This window comes from Oikopleura dioica, chromosome XSR (assembly GCF_907165135.1).
Source record: "Oikopleura dioica chromosome XSR, OKI2018_I68_1.0, whole genome shotgun sequence".
Classification (NCBI taxonomy): domain Eukaryota; kingdom Metazoa; phylum Chordata; class Appendicularia; order Copelata; family Oikopleuridae; genus Oikopleura; species Oikopleura dioica.
In genome coordinates this window covers 8,424,933-8,436,389 of record NC_137294.1, presented here as the reverse complement: position 1 = coordinate 8,436,389, position 11,457 = coordinate 8,424,933, and the positions used below count along the sequence as shown (strand labels likewise).

Genomic DNA, 11,457 nt, shown 5'->3' with positions numbered 1-11,457 from the left:
CTGACTTTAACTTAACGAATAGACTGTATATAATGTTGAAAATCAAAGCTTTTGAGGTTTATGCATAGACATACGAGTAATTTGATTTTATGTGAAGGAGAATTTATTGAATCATGAAATAGTTTAGGTTATTACGATGGAGATGTTCAGCAGTTTTTTTTTTTATAAAATATTTCACAGTACATTATAATATCCGTTAATCGGGGAGTACTCTATCTAGCAATAAGATACCCAAATGAATTGATTTTTGTACAGCCATAAAAAGGTCTGAAATAGACGTCAGGGATGACAGGACAGTGAAGATTGAAGCATTCTTGACTCGCGATCATTCGAACTCTTCCTGCAAACACTGAAAGTGATACTGAAGATCTCTTCAAATTAATTGGATTCTAACCTTCGACAGATACTTAGCCAGCTGCGAAATCATCGAAGTTCATCTCAGAGGCATCGAAGGAGAAACTGTCGCCCTGCTGCCCTTCGCTCATAATGTTGGTGATAATGTTCGACAGAGTAGTCTCCTGACGTTGGATTGACCCTTCAATGTCCTTGATGGGGTCTCCGTTCTGGTCGAAGTTGCCCGACGTGGAAGGAGAGTCAACCAACTCGAGATTGTAATGCGTTGGCTTATCGGAAATGATTTCTTGGATTTCAGGTGCGTTTGGATCAGAACTCATGATAGCGTTTTCTGTATTTTGTAAAGAAATGTTATTATATTTCGTCAAGAAAAGATAAATCACCAGATGAAGCTTTCAGAAAATAGGTGTTAGAATTTCCGTAATCGTCATCTTCGAGCGAAACAGGGCCACGCGTGGATCGGAGAGCACTTGTCAATGGAGATTCAGGAGCTATTTTCGGGATTGACTCAGTAACGTAATCGTTTGAGCGGACCATTTTGTACGGTCCTTCGTTTCCATCGCTGGCGCCATTGGTGAGTGCAAGAGCGCTCCGTTTCTGACCAAGTTGTAGTTGATTTGACTGAAAGAAGGGTTATGAGCATTCTTTAAATTACGGAAAACATGCACTGTGGTCTTTAATTAACAATAAATGAGTGCGATGAAAGCAATCTTCTTGAAATTTATAGGGTAAGAAGTTGCTTTCATCCATGCGAGATGTAAATGTAATCACTGTACCTTTTCATGTTCTATTTGAGGCACCTGTTTGTTTGATTGGACTTGAGGAAAGTTCTGGTGATTGCCACCGGGACTTACCGGACTCTGCTGGATGTAGTGAATCATGAAGCTTATGAGCCGATTTACGGTATCCTGCTGCTTATCATGTTTCTTACGCAGAGTGGAAACCTGTCGCCAGAGGTCAGAATTTTTCTCCTTCAAGCGCTCGAAGTCACGGTGGGTCTGTCGCTGTTGATCTTGAAGATCCTCCAAGAGGTCCGTTACGTGTTTATTCTGAATTAGAGTTACTTGTCACATATCTATCAAGGAATGTACCTGAGTGACCATAGGACGAGGCTTTGCGTCCTTTCGTCGTATCTTGGCGATCAGGTCGGGCTTGCCACGAACGAAGAGTTCATTTTGAAACTCTATCATTTCGTAGTCAACCGTGTGAAGTGTGCCTTCGGTCATCTTCGGAACCTTTGGAATAAATAGACTTTGCGACTAAAAGCTGTTGTCTCTACCTTTTTGAATCCGTACATGTTGAGCTGTCTTACGAAACTATTCATTTTTTGGTGCTTGAAATAGTTGGGCAAGACTCTCTTTGCGAAGAGATTTTGGTCTTTAACAATGAAGGATTTTCCACTCTCAGACCATCCAACAAGATCTGGATCGCCTTCATTGACTAACTGCCATAATTTCGTCAGAAATGCTGGCGGAGGATTCGCTGTAGAATCTATTTCAAACAATGAGGTACTATGTTACCGATCAAAACTCACTTTGACTTTCACTGCGGTTGTAATCAGGATCCTGTCCATCAGGTCTCTGTGCATCATTAAGCAGTTGTCGCAAATCGTTAACCCGAGACGTCATTCTTGAATAAATGCTCGTCAAATAATTAGAAGGAATTAATTTCTATCAGAAATCAAGAAGGAAGAATTGAAGAATCAGAAAACAAAATTATATGAATTAAAAGCTTTGAACGAACTGCAAATAATGTCGAATAGTGCCGCACTTTGAGTTACACTGATATTGAGCCATCTCTGAAATCGGTCGACCCAAGGAGCGCGTTGATAACCGTCGGTTTGCCTGACTTCAAAATTTCTAATCACGATATGAGTTTAAAAAGTGAAAATGTTATATACTTGAGAAAGTTAGAGCTAGATCCTTGTCCTCCGGCCCAAGTTTGATCCCATCTGCTCCAAACGCATGGGCAATTTTTTCATATTCCGATCGCTCGAGCATGTTAGCAACTGGAGAACCGAGTAATTGTTCCTGAGCGCGAAGGATTTGATTCCATCGGCCATCGTTGCCAATAATACAGTGGATATTATCGAAGCCAAGTCGTTTGATCGAATCCACCTCAATCAAGGAATACCCGCAGGACCCATCACCGTAGACAATAAGAACTGGACGATCAGGAAAAGCCGCCGCCGCACCAAGTGCGAATCCACCTCCAACACCGAGTGTACCGTAAGCACCTGGGTCAAGCCAGCTAAGAGGAGCTCTAGGACGTAAGATGTAGCTACCAGTACCAACAAAGTCACCACCATCGGCGATAAGGATGGTATCGTCTGGCAGAATAGAGTCAAGCTCCCTAAACAAATGAATTGGATTAATTCCATCAGTCGCGGGTGATGACGCTTTCTCAGCTATTTCTTCGTCACGATCATCGTCTCGATTTTTGCATGTCTCAAGCCACTCTGGTGCGACATTAGATGGACATTTCTCAAGGAGAGCAATCATGAAATCAGCTGGGTCCGCGTTAACAGCCATCTTCGGCTTCCAGAAAAGATCAGTGTTCTGCTTTAACGCGTCAGGGTCACGATTTATTGTGACGATTTTCGCAGATTTTGGGAGGTTTCTGCCGTAATTAAGACGAAAATCGGGTGGAACTCCGCACAAAAAGATTACATCGGCTTCTTTCAGAGCATTTCCACGTGCGTGTCGACATTGAACAGTAGATTCGCCACCTAATAATCCTCTGGCCATTCCTCCGAGAAAAACTGGAGCGCCGGTCTTCTCAAGAAGATCAGCGAGATGATGAAGCTTTGACGGTTGAAGAACTGTCTGTGATTGAAGAACGAAGACAGGCCGTTTAGCTTGGAGGAGTAACGACTTCGCATCCTCTACGGCCCCTTCTGAAATTGGAAGAGCTCTCGGAGTAATCATCGAAGCTGAGTTGTCGAATCCTCGCGTGAAGAGATTGTGAATGTAAGCGTCCAGAAAAAGTTTCACAACTTTCGCTCCTGCAGTATTACCAGTAGGCGGGTTTAGCTCACTTTGTGCCATCTCCATCGGGTAAAGAGTGTCGATCGGCAATTCAACGAACACCGGTCCAGGATTGCCAGAAATCGCGCATTCAATCGCACTGTGTAGTGTTGGTACAATGTCGCGCACAGTGGAGACAGTAAACGTTTCCTTGCACACAGTTCTCAGAACATCCAGTTGCTCGATGTCTTGAAGGGCCCCTCTCCCCTTCAGCAAAGTCGCCGCAGCGCCACCGAGAAGTAGAACGGGGCTTCCCGCCATTTGAGCGTTTTTCAGCGCTGTAACCGTGTTGGTAACACCCGGGCCAGCAGTAACAACAGCTACCCCGATGCCGCCGGTTAGTCGAGCATTCGCATCGGCTGCAAACACTGCATTTGACTCATTTCGTGTGTCGATCACGCGTATTCCGAGTTCTTCGCAGCCGACAAATATTGGTGAGACATGTCCGCCGGAGAGCACAAAGATGGAATCAACAGCATTCGCCTTCAAAACGCTCGCCACGACGTTCCCGCCGTGTCGTTTTTCGCTCAGATTCGGAGCAGGCATCATAGCATAAGACATGATACGCCTAAGACGGAAATGTAAGAAGACGATAATTAAATATAGTAACAGCTTGTTAATAACAAGGGTGTTTAACGCTCACCTTAGATTAGAGGTTTTCCACGTTCGACTGCATATCTGTCGAAAGCGCCGAAGCGTCGACGACATTCTTAATGGATCTTTTGTTCCATCATATTTTCTGATTCGATCCAGTAGACAGATTGAACAAGTTATGAATTTCCGACTCTGGACAGAATGCGAAAAGCGAAGTGTGAATGCTTTGCACTGTAAGGAGTAATATGAAGACATGTCCTTGGCTAGTAGGGGTACAAGAGTTAAAAGTTGAATAGTATGAGATCGTCGTTGTTAGTTGCTCGGCGTGTGGCCTATTCGATGTTGATAGAAACTGACCATACCAGACGTCCAGTTCAATCGGAAAATGCATGATAATACAAAAGATAAGGCTATAGGCACCAATGGAAGCAGATATACTGTACTTTTTTGTAGATTCGGCTGAATACTAAACAGAAAGTTAGCTTTGTGAAGATCAGACGCGAACTTACTTGTAGCCGAGGAAAGTAATGTACCAGTAATAAGTTAGAGAGACAAGCCAAAAACTGTTTCCGAGAAGTATGGGCAGGAAGTTTTCGCTTCCGTTGATGAGCCAAAGAAACGGCAGTTGAGCACCGTGAAGAATTATCAGAAAGGGATAGAAAGAGTTTAAGTGTACATCGAAACAAAAGCCCCACTCCAAGTCGTTGCCTGAGCGAAAAAAGTAAATCAAAAAATATCAATCCAAATACCTCTTGAACGGGGATGTGACAGAAGAAATTTATTTCCAATAAACCAGAAGAATGTTGCAACCAACATGCCGCAGCCAATACAATCGATCCCAACGAGCCAAAACATCACAAATAGCATGTCCCGAATCGGGAGACTTGTAAGAACACCGAAACTGAGCGTAAGAATAATGAATGTTAACGCCAACATGACGAGAAAGGCAGGATCATCTCGAGCGAATTGACCTTTTGTTGTTTTTCTTGAGTTTCTTTAGTGATGGATGAATCAGAAACGCTTACCTGTATTGGAAGTCGACGTAAAGCTTCTGCGGACATGTTAGCAATTTGTGCACTTGCCAAAGAGCAGGGGTGACCATTTGGGCAAAAAATTATCGTCGGGCCGACCAATTGCCCGCCCAATACCAAAAATCAAGACCCGGGCCCACCAAATGCCCGACCAGTCCAATGTGCCCAGAATGCCCAATCGGGCGATTGGGCAATTTTTCGGGCAAAAATTTTCCCGGCATTTCAGGCTTCTTAAAACTTTTCTTTTTTACTTTTCTTTTAATAATTTGTTTCAGTTGAAGTGATTGAACGAATTTTAAGCAAAAAAAGGCTCTTGAAAGGTTTGAAAAATATTTAAAAGGGGTCGAAAAAATAATTATGTAAAAGTTCCGTCCGGTTGTCAAGAATAGACAGCTAACCATAAAGGTCCACTTCACACACTCTTGCATAACCGTCTCGAACAAGGGGTTCAAAAATAAGGGATAAAAAGGATCTGGAGGTCAAGGGTAGAGTCTACCGTAGACAGCTAACCTTCAAGGTGCACTTCACAGACCCTTGCAGAACCATCTCCGCAAAAAAGTCGAGTTAACGGGGTGGATATTTTCATAAAAGGATCAGGAGGTCAAAGGTAGACAGCTAACCATTGAGGTCCACTTCACACACCCTTGCAGAACCTTCTCCTTATATCTTTTTTTTCTTTGCGAGCTTAACGACCAATAAGCGGGCAGGAAAACGCCCACGTTCGTGATTTTCCCCGGTGGGCATTTGCCCAGCTGCCCAATGGTGCCCAACTGCCCAGAAAATGCCCAAATGCCCGACGTATCCCATGTTGCCCAGCCTATTTTCAGGCGTTGAGCCGACCAAATACCCGCCCAAAAGCGTTTTTGCCCGAAAATTGCCCGATTTGCCCAATGCCCAAATGGTCACCCCTGCAAAGAGCATATTGGAAGTCCATCTGGCGAACGTAAAGCAGTCTCCTGCAGAACTTCCACACCTAAAGCTCGGTTGAAGCGTCGTTTATCAGAATAAAATGAACCTTGAGAAGGGCATCTTTTGGCTTCGGAGTGCAGTTCGGAGTATATGCTGACGACGTTGCCGAATATCCCGATTTCACACTCAACGGCATCTCAAACTCTCGCCGTTGGCATTCTACAAACGAATTCATGGTCAGTGTCAATCATTAACTCAGGCAGATTATATTTTACAAGAGCTTCAGACCAGCTGAAATTTTGCTTTTATAATTTGCAACCAACGAGTCAAAGGACTGATCTTCCTTCCGTTCTTTCGGTTTCACGCCTTTTTCCTTTTTAACAGATACACTATAAAACATTAACTAACAATGAGAGTAAATCAAATACCTCAGCTTCTTCAGGTTTTCCTTCCGTTTGAGCTTCCGCTCTTGCTGTCGCTGAAGAGTAATCTTTCCTTTGTCACGAGCTCGAATTTTCGTTCCCGAATGTTTTGGTCGCTTCAGTTGACCAGCTGTTTAGGTTTCTCAACTGTTATCTCATTAATTGAGCCGGTCAGTCGAGTAAACCCATTCCTATTCCTCGCTGAACCGTCATTCCACCGTACTCCGGCTTTGAATCATATTCATCAGTTTTAGCTGACTCTTTCGGAGATGTCTTCTTTTTCAACGACGAATTCTTCGGTTGAGATGGTTCGCTTTTCGTTTCATTGATCTTTGCCTCCGCAGACGTACCGTCCTGATCTCCCGCTGCTTCACTTAAATATGAGTTTCAGCCAGATGGCATTCCGATAAAATTGTTACAGTCTAGCCGCCCGTCGCTTTTTCTTCCGCTCTTCGCGAGCGATCTGCCACGGTCGTTTTCGCTTTGGAATCTGGCCCGGCTCTGGTTCGTCTACATTCATCGCCTCCATCTTCTTCCTCAGTTCGATCTTCTTCGAGTTACGTTCCTTCCTATCCGCCAATATCTTCAAGGCTTTTGCGTTCTCGACGGCGAACTCAACGATCGGTCGTTTGTCGTCGAAAAACGCCGTCGGATGATTGTTCAGGATTCTAAGCGCTTTCATCGCGTCTGCCTCGCGTTGAAATTTGATGAAAGCAAAGCCGAGGCTACAAATTTAAGAAATTACATAAGAAGAGTATCGATCCACCTTTGGTTCTGCTCTTCAGGGTCAGTGCTTCGCATGAGATGGCACGATACTGTTTTACATTTTTTCTTTCCCACTTCCTTTTTAATGTCTCCGTTCGCCGCCTTTCGGGCGAGCAAATGAACATCCTCTTCGCTAAAGCTCTTCGGAATATTATGAATAACTTTGAGGCTTGAAAAATGAAAACTTTTAATACTTTATGTAAAAATAAAAATCTAATTAATAATTAACAATTTGCCTAGCCCTTCCTATTTTCGAGGAATCGACAAAGTTCTCCACATTTTTAAGCTTTTGAAACTTGAGTTCCGCGAACTTTTGTCTACGAGCTCTGTCTTGCTCGGAAATTTCCTAAGAAAAGAATGTTAACTATAAAAATGAATGTTATTATCCCCAGAAATCTTTACATTATATTTGAAGTAAAAAAAAACAAGGAATTCTTCATCAGTTCTTAACGATATAACTCCGCAAAAAAAAAGTTATCACTGTAGAGTACCCCTGAGTTAGATATTCAATTTTGAAGTAAAAATAATCGAGTTCATTTTGACAGATTCATGGAAGTAAGCGCTGTTTTGAGTAAGTACCTGGCCCAAGGCAAATTTTCTTAGAAAGTTCGGAGGGCACTCTGAGACAAAAGAAAATGGGGCAAGTGACGATTTTGGGTTGTTCTAGACGATTGGGGAAAGCGGGAGTAAAAGCTGGGGTTTCGGAGATAAGCGGCGGCGGCGCGCGCTCACGTCACAGCGCAATAATTCCTTCGAGAAGCTTCACGAAGCCCAGTTACCTCAGCGCCCTAATGACACCTCCACAGCCAACAATACGCGATCCATTCTACTCCCAAAGTTCACTACATTACTCATCTGAAAACAAGAAAAAACTCTTCCGTAGATCCTTACTAAAAAAAATCAAAAAAAAAAATTTTCTAATTTCTTAACATTGCAAAGTTTCCAACTAGTGGAAATACTCTAAAAAATGAATTCTAGATAGCTGTATTTATTTTCGATTCCACATTGTGTGCATCGATTAGTTTGAGGAAACGACGCTCGAGTGAGTCCGTGAGTCATTGAGCTCCTAATTACTCATAGGATTGTGCAGCAGAGGAAGGCGAAAAAATGAATAGAGCTGTTTTATCAAGAAGGCCTATTTTCACGAGGAATGTCTCCATTTTTCATTTTCAAGTGAATTGAAACCAACTTCGTTCTCAGTCAAATTAGCATTTCATCTTTTTACTTTATTTTCACGACTTGAGTAAAAGTGGAGAATCAGTTGAAGGATAGTTAATCCAATTCGGCAATCGACGCTGCGAAATTCTGGTTCTTTAGTAGAAAGATGGAAAAACTCACGACGCTTTCTGGCACAAAATGGAAGCGTATTTCTAGTTATCAAATTCGGCTCTTTCACGCCTCTCATGTACCTATGCTACCATTTGCCCTCCAAGTTCGGCTACGAAGACATATCCGAGTTCACCCGTCAAACTCTTGATCAACGTAAGTCGCTTACTCGCGAATGAGGTAAAATTTTCTTCCAAGCATGGATTCGGAATTTGGGAATCGATGTCGATCATCACCTGCCGAAAGAAGGCGAAGAAAGCGAACCTCCCAAGTTCATGCAAGTGCTAATGAAATACTCGCCAGTCAAAATTCCCGATCAATATTTGACAAAGAAGTTTCTGATCGACTTAGCAGCAACATGGGTGATCTACGAATTTATTATCGCTCCCGTTAAATGGCCCTACTATTTCATCGCAACCAACTACGCGGTCAAGGTACGTTCCGTCTTACGAACAGGCTAACTTTACTTGTAACTTTATTTTTTAATTTTACTTTTAAGGGTCTACGGCGAGCCGGCCTGCTGAAACAGCTCAAGTAAGCGAAACTGCCAGCAAAGCTTATATTTTCTGGAGAAAATCACATCCAATAAACAGATATATCTTTTTACTTACGTTCCATGCTTTTGAGCCCTCGCGAATTTCGCCTTCCTTCGCCAGAGCAAGGTTGCGTTTGTCGTTCTTTGCATTCTTTTCTATTTCCTTTACTTTTCTCATATTTTCGACGGTGGATTGAGGCAAGGCCGTTCTGGCGAAGACGGCTCGTCCATTTAGGGAGAGCTCCTTCGTATGTACGACAACTCTAGATGAATTACCATAAGAATTTTTCGGGCAAAAAAATTTTTTTTGAGATATTGGTATATTCTGAAAGCCCGTAAAAAGTTATACAGAATCACCAAATTCTAGGGTCAGATGACGTCATTATGACGTCATCGGGCTGATTTGAAAATTTTGTCTTTGGAACGCTTTTTCGAGCCGAAAACGTTTTTTAATTTTATTTTTCTCGACGGATTCGGATTTTCCATGAAAAACTACCGACGGTACTGAATATGTAACGAATGTAACGAATGTAACGAAAACTCAAAAACATGTCTTTTTCTCGTTACATTGTCAGTAAAATTCTAGAGATTTTTTGTTTATCTTATTTCATCCCCTTGAGTTTCCTACAAATTTACCCGCGGAGCGGGCGTTTTTAATCATTCAGAGCAGGTTTGGAAAACGAATCTACCATATTTATGCTATTCTGCATTCTTTTTGTCTTTTTTTGCTCTTTTCGATATATTCAATTGTTGAATAAAGTAAAACTCCCCAAGATCGCTCTTTAGAAAAAGTTTCTAGAATCAGCTAACAAAAAAACAACATGTCTCCGTTTTCGTTACATTGTCAGCAAACTCGTTACATTCGTTACATTCGTTACATATTCAGTATCGACCAAAACTACGTAGGGACCCGGGATCAAACCATTGAATATCAACCATTACCGACCGGTTCAATTTTTGAAACCGGTCGGTTCGAAAAATAAACCTCGGGTCCCTACGTAGTTTTTGATGGCGAACAACATGCCATCAATAGAAAAATCTATTTCCAGCAAAAACAGCCTCAAAAAGCGTTCCAAAGTTTCATGAATTTGGAGCCTTTTCGGACATTTATTCATCATAAATGACGTCATAATGACGTCATTGAGCCCTAGAAATTTGGGAATCGACTAATTTTGACTTGGACTTTCAGAATATACCAATATCTCAAAAAAAATTTTTTTGCCCGAAAAATTCTTATGGTAATTCATCTCTAGAGGAAATGTTACATGAAAAAGAAGACTGTTAAGATTCTTACTTGTCAGCTTCGTCTTTTGTTTCGAACTCAACGAAAGCAACTCCTTTTGAAACGCCGACTTCATTCTTGACGATAGAGACCTTTACCGCTTTTCCGTAAGGCTTGACAAGTTCTTCTAAATCCTCCATAGAAGCGTCGAATGGCAAATTCCGCAGAAAAACAGAGCGGCCTTCTGTCACGTCTGATGTGTCGACCTCAACCTTTTTTTGCTTCTTTTCTGGTTTCGTTTTCACTCGATTTTGAGGTGCTTCGTCAATGACCTCTTCCTCTTCGTCTGAAGAGTCCTCTTCTTCTGTCGATGACATTGTTCCGATCGGAGCGATTTTGTTTTCATCATCTTCGTCGTTAGTTGGCTCCTCTTCTTCATCTGATGAGTCATTGTCTTCTTGAGGTTCCGTCGTCTCGCTCGTTTCTTTATTTTCTGCCTGATAATCTTCTCTGGGAAGACACCAATCTACAGCAACCCGTCTGTTATCAATTTCCCTTACCGCCTTCACAGCTTTTGCGCTTTCATGTCCGTGTGTAAACTGGACGAATCCAAAGCCCCTCATTTTCCCGTCGGCTTTGAGCGGAATCTTGACTTCCGTAACCGCTCCGAACTTGTGGAAGACATTTTTCAGTTTCTCTTCCGTACATGACCAAGGGAGGTTTCGAATGATAAGCCGCGTTCTTCTAGCTTTCTTTGCATCGTTATCTCCGACCAGTGACGCGTGGATACTGCTTCCTTCGTACTCGAGTCCACAGAGGACGTTGCACGCTTTCAACGCGTGTTTCTTTGCTTTATATGCGATCGTCACGGAGTCTTCGTTGATTTCAAATTCGTCGGTAACGATGTTGTTTTTCTTGGTCAGTTCGCGGAGGGCTGCAAAAGATGGGCTCTTCAATCCGGAAATAGACACTTTGTAAACTTTGCCCGATTCACTCTTCGCTTCTTCCTTCACTTCGGATTTTAAGTCTTTCTCTTCTTTCACAGAAGCTTCTTCGAGGTCCTCATTCGTTTCCGGAAACTGTCTTTTTGTCTTAAACTTTCCATCATTTCTCTTCTGCGTGAATTTGGAATCACTTTTCTGGTCTTTTCCTCCAGCAAATTTCTTTGAAAATGGTTTGGACTTTCCTTTTGGTTTTCCACTGTTAGGCTTGACTAACGATTTCTTGTCCTGAAATTTCGCCCTGCGCTCTTTGATGCCCATTTCTGAAATTG

General features: G+C 42.4%; 5 protein-coding genes across 5 annotated transcripts; 1 reads left to right on the top strand and 4 right to left on the bottom strand.

The window, feature by feature from the left end:
* Positions 1 to 80: 80 nt before the first annotated feature.
* On the bottom strand, positions 81 to 2,014 carry LOC145710366 (heat shock factor protein-like). The gene is made up of 7 exons (XM_081788107.1): positions 1,889 to 2,014; positions 1,634 to 1,845; positions 1,446 to 1,589; positions 1,131 to 1,403; positions 738 to 975; positions 395 to 685; positions 81 to 349 (listed from the first exon to the last, which is right to left on the bottom strand). Exons 1-6 carry the CDS (start codon positions 1,980 to 1,982, stop codon positions 408 to 410), a joined length of 1,239 nt encoding a protein of 412 aa, XP_081644233.1. The 5' UTR covers positions 1,983 to 2,014; the 3' UTR covers positions 81 to 349; positions 395 to 407.
* LOC145710359 (2-hydroxyacyl-CoA lyase 2-like) lies at positions 2,008 to 4,229 on the bottom strand. Its single transcript, XM_081788096.1, has 3 exons — positions 4,024 to 4,229; positions 2,255 to 3,948; positions 2,008 to 2,213 (listed from the first exon to the last, which is right to left on the bottom strand). Exons 1-3 carry the CDS (start codon positions 4,227 to 4,229, stop codon positions 2,131 to 2,133), a joined length of 1,983 nt encoding a protein of 660 aa, XP_081644222.1. The 3' UTR covers positions 2,008 to 2,130.
* On the bottom strand, positions 4,193 to 6,130 carry LOC145710375 (protein unc-50 homolog). Its single transcript, XM_081788115.1, has 6 exons — positions 6,021 to 6,130; positions 5,912 to 5,978; positions 5,000 to 5,051; positions 4,724 to 4,959; positions 4,484 to 4,682; positions 4,193 to 4,440 (listed from the first exon to the last, which is right to left on the bottom strand). Exons 1-6 carry the CDS (start codon positions 6,108 to 6,110, stop codon positions 4,287 to 4,289), a joined length of 798 nt encoding a protein of 265 aa, XP_081644241.1. The 5' UTR covers positions 6,111 to 6,130; the 3' UTR covers positions 4,193 to 4,286.
* Positions 6,131 to 6,164: 34 nt separating this feature from the next.
* On the bottom strand, positions 6,165 to 11,448 carry LOC145710358 (RNA-binding protein 28-like). The gene is made up of 8 exons (XM_081788095.1): positions 10,257 to 11,448; positions 9,039 to 9,225; positions 7,350 to 7,447; positions 7,103 to 7,264; positions 6,756 to 7,061; positions 6,530 to 6,709; positions 6,343 to 6,468; positions 6,165 to 6,303 (listed from the first exon to the last, which is right to left on the bottom strand). The coding sequence occupies exons 1-8, from the start codon at positions 11,444 to 11,446 to the stop codon at positions 6,186 to 6,188; spliced, it is 2,367 nt and encodes a 788-aa protein (XP_081644221.1). The 5' UTR covers positions 11,447 to 11,448; the 3' UTR covers positions 6,165 to 6,185.
* Positions 8,001 to 9,031, top strand: LOC145710383 (uncharacterized). The gene is made up of 3 exons (XM_081788125.1): positions 8,001 to 8,583; positions 8,626 to 8,861; positions 8,927 to 9,031. The coding sequence occupies exons 1-3, from the start codon at positions 8,505 to 8,507 to the stop codon at positions 8,963 to 8,965; spliced, it is 354 nt and encodes a 117-aa protein (XP_081644251.1). The 5' UTR covers positions 8,001 to 8,504; the 3' UTR covers positions 8,966 to 9,031.
* Positions 11,449 to 11,457: the final 9 nt, after the last annotated feature.

Coding starts and splice junctions, on each gene's coding strand:
- LOC145710383 (XM_081788125.1), top strand. CDS start 8,505: ATGTACCTATGCTACCATTTGCCCTCCAAGTTCGGCTACGAAGACATA. Junction 8,584..8,625: donor CCGTCAAACTCTTGATCAAC/GTAAGTCGCTTA, acceptor TTTTCTTCCAAG/CATGGATTCGGAATTTGGGA. Junction 8,862..8,926: donor CAACCAACTACGCGGTCAAG/GTACGTTCCGTC, acceptor TTTACTTTTAAG/GGTCTACGGCGAGCCGGCCT.
- LOC145710358 (XM_081788095.1), bottom strand. CDS start 11,446: ATGGGCATCAAAGAGCGCAGGGCGAAATTTCAGGACAAGAAATCGTTA. Junction 7,265..7,349: donor TTTGTCGATTCCTCGAAAAT/AGGAAGGGCTAG, acceptor TTCAAGCCTCAA/AGTTATTCATAATATTCCGA. Junction 6,469..6,529: donor ATGACGGTTCAGCGAGGAAT/AGGAATGGGTTT, acceptor AGAAACCTAAAC/AGCTGGTCAACTGAAGCGAC.
- LOC145710375 (XM_081788115.1), bottom strand. CDS start 6,110: ATGCCGTTGAGTGTGAAATCGGGATATTCGGCAACGTCGTCAGCATAT. Junction 5,979..6,020: donor CAAAAGATGCCCTTCTCAAG/GTTCATTTTATT, acceptor ACCGAGCTTTAG/GTGTGGAAGTTCTGCAGGAG. Junction 4,441..4,483: donor ATTACTTTCCTCGGCTACAA/GTAAGTTCGCGT, acceptor CTTTCTGTTTAG/TATTCAGCCGAATCTACAAA.
- LOC145710366 (XM_081788107.1), bottom strand. CDS start 1,982: ATGACGTCTCGGGTTAACGATTTGCGACAACTGCTTAATGATGCACAG. Junction 1,590..1,633: donor ACATGTACGGATTCAAAAAG/GTAGAGACAACA, acceptor TTTATTCCAAAG/GTTCCGAAGATGACCGAAGG. Junction 1,404..1,445: donor CTCGTCCTATGGTCACTCAG/GTACATTCCTTG, acceptor ACTCTAATTCAG/AATAAACACGTAACGGACCT.
- LOC145710359 (XM_081788096.1), bottom strand. CDS start 4,229: ATGTCTTCATATTACTCCTTACAGTGCAAAGCATTCACACTTCGCTTT. Junction 3,949..4,023: donor TGGAAAACCTCTAATCTAAG/GTGAGCGTTAAA, acceptor TTTCCGTCTTAG/GCGTATCATGTCTTATGCTA. Junction 2,214..2,254: donor TCTAGCTCTAACTTTCTCAA/GTATATAACATT, acceptor TATCGTGATTAG/AAATTTTGAAGTCAGGCAAA.